The following is a 5,212-nucleotide window of genomic DNA, read 5'->3' on the forward strand; positions in this document are numbered from 1 at the left end:
CTGACCAGATTTGGTCAGCCGGACCAGGCCTTCTCTTTCGTCTGGTCCGAGCTTGGCTCAGCGCTGGGGCGGACTTGTGGCACTCTCCTGGTCCGCCGGACCGTAGGTGGTCAGGGGCGGACCAGATGAACTGTATTCTCCGATTCGCGCCGAATTTGTGCATTATGTCCGGGGTTCCTGCCAAAGTCGAGAAATAGACCCAAAACCCTAGAATGGCTCTAAAAATGCCTAAGAATGTGTGGAAACCGTTTAGAAAACAGGGGCATACTAATGTAAAATCCAGATAAAATCCGAGCCATCAACCTCCCCATCGATTTTTCTGTGAGTCGCGTCCCGACGTTGTATCAAACCAATCACATCTGAATATGATTGTTTTCAACCCGACTAATCCTGGATACTGGAGTTGGAAAATCTGCCGAAGAACCCCAAAGAAATCAGGATCTTCCGATGACTCGCTTTTTATACAAACTCCGTAATTGAACGTGGATTTATGTTTTCCATGATCGTAAGTGTGAAAGGTGTATCCTCGGATGAACATTATCGGCCAGCAAATGACTTTTCTTCCAGGTCCATGTGATATATCTCTGATCCAGGTGTATCCTCGGATGAACATTATCGGCCAGCAAATGACTTTTCTTCCAGGTCCATGTGATATATCTCTGATCCATGCCGGAATTCTATCACTGCATGAAGTTAGCAAATATATAAATATGTAATTAATTAATTTCTAATCACATCTGAGATTAAAAAATGTGTACCTTTCGTATGACTTAAGTTTTTCACAATTCAACAGTATATATGTGGCGATGTGATTGTACTCTTGTACAGTTAACCAATATTCTTCAGATTTGCCTCTGAGGCGTCCAGTAGGCTGAAAACTTTCGGGAATAAGTCCGAAACATGAATCATATTGGTAGAGATAACTTCTATCGTCTTCGTTGATAGCCCTCCTTTTCTTCGTCTGAATATGAGATTCAAAATAGAAAGAACTGAATCTCCTCTAACAAATACTGTTTGACGATAGATCCTTCCACTGCTGCTTTGTTTTTTGCCTTCTTCTTCAGATGGAAAAAAAATCGCTTAAATGGATACATCCATCTAAACTGTACTGGACCACCGTATATCGCCTCATCTGGTAAATGAATATGTAAATGTTCCATCACATCAAAAAATGAAGGTGGAAATACCTTTTCCAATGCGCAAAGTATCTCACGAATGTTGCCTTTCAAAACCTCTAGGTTACTTCTTCTCAGAGATCTTGCACATATATCTCGAAAGAATGCGCTGATACCGCATAACACTCCGTGGACACTGGGTTTCAATAGCTCCGCAAATGCAATAGGAATGAGTCTTTGCATGAATACATGGCAATCATGACTCTTCATTCCCATAAGCTTTAATGAATCAGTATCAACATATCGCGCCAATTTGGATGCATATCCATCAGGGAATTTAACCTCTTCTTTTAACCATTTAAACAAGACCGTTTTACCTGGTCTTGTGAGTCTGAATATCGGCACAGGTGTGTGACCATCACGTGTCAACTCCAACTCTTTTCTCTTGCATATATCTTTCAAGTCCTTCCTCGAGTTGATGTTATCTTTACTTCTCCCTGGCACATTCAGAACGGTGTTGATGCTGTTATCAAAAAAGTTTTTCTCTATATGCATAACATCCAGATTGTGTCGAAGCGTTAGCGAACTCCAGTAAGGCAAATCCCAAAAAATACTACGCTTATACCAGTTATGCCAATCGCCAAATCCTTTGCACTTCTTATGCCCAAAATTTCCTCCACATTGCACAGAAGCTTCCAAATCATCCAAATATCCACTATTTATTCGCTCAGAATAAATTTGCTCTCCGGTTTGCATAACAGGACCTTCCTCAGTAACGATTTTACCTTTGGTAAAAAGCGTACGATTTTGTCTGAACGGATGATTCCTTGGAAGAAATCTGCGATGACAGTCAAACCAGCACGACTTTCTCCCATGTCTCAACTAAAACGCTTCTGTTTCCTCCATGCAAAACGGACATGCAAGTCTTCCATGTGTGCTCCATCCCGATAGCATGCCATACGCCGGAAAATCACTGATCGTCCAAAGAAGAACCACTCTCAGTGTAAAAATTTTGTTTCACACTTACTCGTAAGCAGGGACTCCAATGTCCCACAAATCCTTCAACTCCTTAATGAGCGGGTGTAAATACACATCAAAACTCTTCTTCGGATGTTCTGGCCCAGGAATCAACAATGTCAAAAACATAAATTCTCTTTTCATACACATCTCAGGTGGTAAGTTGTACGGAGAAAGTATAACGGGCCATAATGAATACTGCATGCCAGACTGTCCGTACGGACTAAATCCATCAGTACACAAACAAAGATACACATTCCTAGGCTCAGCAGCGAATTGAGGAAATACCATGTTGAAGTTTTTCCACGCCAAAGCATCTGATGGATGTTGCATTTCTCCATCAACGGTAGAATGCGAGGCATGCCATCTTATATGCGAAGCCGTTTGTTGTGATTCATACAAACGCTTCAATCTGTACGATACCGACATATAGAACATCTTTTTATACAGAGTCTGTCTCCATACATTCTTACTCGGACGATATTTGTTAGTCCCACAGAATTTACACCTAACCAATTCTTTTTCTTCACCCCAGTACAACATGCAACCATTTTTGCAAACATCAATCTTTTCATAAGGCATTCCCAAATTCTTCAACATAGCCTTCGTATCATAATACGATTCTGGAGCTTCGTTATTTTCAGGTAAATATTCACGCAATGTTTGACAAAATGAATCCATGCAACTTTCGGTGACATTGTAATCCGTTTTCATACTCATCAATCTTGATGCAAGAGATAAACGTGACTGACATTCTTTACATCCTTCATAGATAGGATGATTTGCCATATCCAACATGTCGAAAAACCGTTTTGTTTCGACGTTTGGCTCATCCTGATCTTGTGATGAGTTTTGCTCAACCATTGCCACAGGAAAAACATCTGTCACCATTTCAACATAATGATTTCTTATATCTTCATCTACATCATACCTCTGCTCGGCCGAGACATGTTGTCCCGTTGTGATTGTCCGAACTTCTTCTCCATGAAATCGCCAAATATAATAATCTTCGACAAATCCCCTTCGAAATAGATGTTCACAAACATCTTCTGGACTGCGATATTTAAAATTGCGATAACTTGTACATGGACATAGCATTTTTCCACGTTCTTGACACAAACATCTTCTGGACTGCGATATTTAAAATTGCGATAACTTGTACATGGACATAGCATTTTTCCACGTTCTTGACACAACGGCTGCATAAAAGCAAAATTCATAAACTGTTCCAAACCGTTAATGAATTCTTGCGTTACCTCTTTTGTAATCGAATAAACTCTTTCGTATATCCACTGCCGGGACGAACGAATATTCGGATTTGTTGAAGATGCCATTTTTAGGAGAATTTTTAGTGTAAGAATAGTAGAAGAATGATTTAGAGAGTGGTTTGGGCGAAATATGGCCGGATGGTTTAAATAGACAAACATTCCAACGGATGTCCGTTGGAAATCCGTTAAAAATTTAGTTACCGTTACACTTTCCAACGGATATCCGTTGGAATTATTGCCGCGTTTCATAACGTTCGGATAATTTCAACGGGTTGCCGTTGGAATTTGTCGAACGTTATTGCCAACGGACATCCGTTGGAATATGCGTGGAAAATTTCCAACTCAAATATCCATTGATATGCTGTTGGAAATTTCCAACGGATTTCTAACGGACGTATCCGTTAGAGTCCGTTGGAAATCCGTTAGAATTGCGTTGGAATTTGTCCAACGGTATACCGTTGAAAATCCGTTGGAAAATATTCCAACGGATTAATCCGTTGGAATTTTGCATTTTTTTTGTAGTGAAATTGGTTTGGCTCGCTTCCAGTGATAGCCAGAGGGTTCACCTCGATTCCTACATCCTTACTATGAGGAGGGTATAAAGGGCTTCCACTTCAAACCCATCCCACTAAGACAAAGTTTGCTTCCCCAATTTACAGGAAACGTTACGTCCGATTTTGTTTAACTAATTTTTTTTCTACAAAAAATAATATTCTAATTTTTTTTCCACAAAACACTTTTAAAAAAAGATATTGGGTTTTCTCTTATGGACTTTTAGACTAATCTCTTTAAATTTGGTCAAAACAAAACTTTTCAATTTGTGCTTACTATTTTGGGCTTTTAAATTAGTCTCATTGAATTGAATCAAAACAAAACTTTTCAATTTGGACTTAATCTTTTGGGCTTTTGAATTAACCTCTTTGAATTTAATTTGGGTTTCAATATGGCTAAACTCTTTAAATTTAATTTGGGCTTCAATATGGGCTAAACTCTTTGAATTTAATTGGGCTAATATTCAATATTAAATTTAGGTCTTAAATTCAATTGGACTCAGACTTATTAATATTTGGACAAGAAAACAGTTATTTGCTTTTTTTTAACACTTTTTTTTTAAAACCTAGTTATTTTTTAGATCCAAATTCATGTGAAGTTTTATACCGAAACTGAAAAAGATTTAGGCACTTACCCGAGAAGTTTGTCTCGTGTTAACCATGATTCGAACTTAAGATTGTTGGGGACGACGGTAATACTCCGGCAATTCGAACGATTCCAGATAAATACCTGAAATAAAAAATTATTTTGTCGAAATCTATGAAACATAGTTTCCTTAAGTTCGATTTTTGTGCCACCTCTGAAGTTTCGAGGCTATTGGAGCACAGTGAACTCACAGGATATAATGACCGTGTATTCGAAAGAAACTATCCAAATACCAAGCGAACTCTGAGAGATATATGAACAAATATGTGAATGCTCTTTTTTTTTCTAGAATGCTTGTTTTTTTTCTGTGTAGAATAAACTAACCAAATACTCCTATTTATAGTAAAGGGGAAAATCTCAAAATAAAATCAATTTGAATTTCAAATTAGATTTTATTTTGATATTATCTCGATCATATTTGATAGATTTTCTGCAGATTTAAATCCGATTTGAATTTCAAAATCAATCAAGAATATTCTCTCAATATTCTGCAGATTTTTATTAAATTTTCTAAAACTTTCTACGGACCGGACTTCTCTCGGACTAGACCCGTTTTGATTCTATCAAATAAACCCAAATCCAACAATCTTCACCGCACAACACGGTTGCTTGCCG

At 38.1% G+C, this 5,212-nt stretch overlaps 1 protein-coding gene across 1 annotated transcript in view; it reads right to left on the reverse strand.

Moving 5' to 3' along the window:
• Positions 1–4,675, reverse strand: part of LOC104808355 — a 6,535-nt gene extending 1,860 nt beyond the window's left edge. The window contains exon 1 of the mRNA XM_010534029.1: positions 4,587–4,675. Coding sequence (XP_010532331.1) covers positions 4,587–4,613 — 27 coding nt within the window. The 5' untranslated portion in view covers positions 4,614–4,675. The remainder of the gene's footprint in view (positions 1–4,586) is intronic.
• Between the last annotated feature and the right edge of the window lie 537 nt (positions 4,676–5,212).

This window comes from Tarenaya hassleriana, unplaced genomic scaffold, assembly GCF_000463585.1.
Source record: "Tarenaya hassleriana unplaced genomic scaffold, ASM46358v1 Cleome14, whole genome shotgun sequence".
Taxonomy (NCBI): Eukaryota; Viridiplantae; Streptophyta; class Magnoliopsida; order Brassicales; family Cleomaceae; genus Tarenaya; species Tarenaya hassleriana.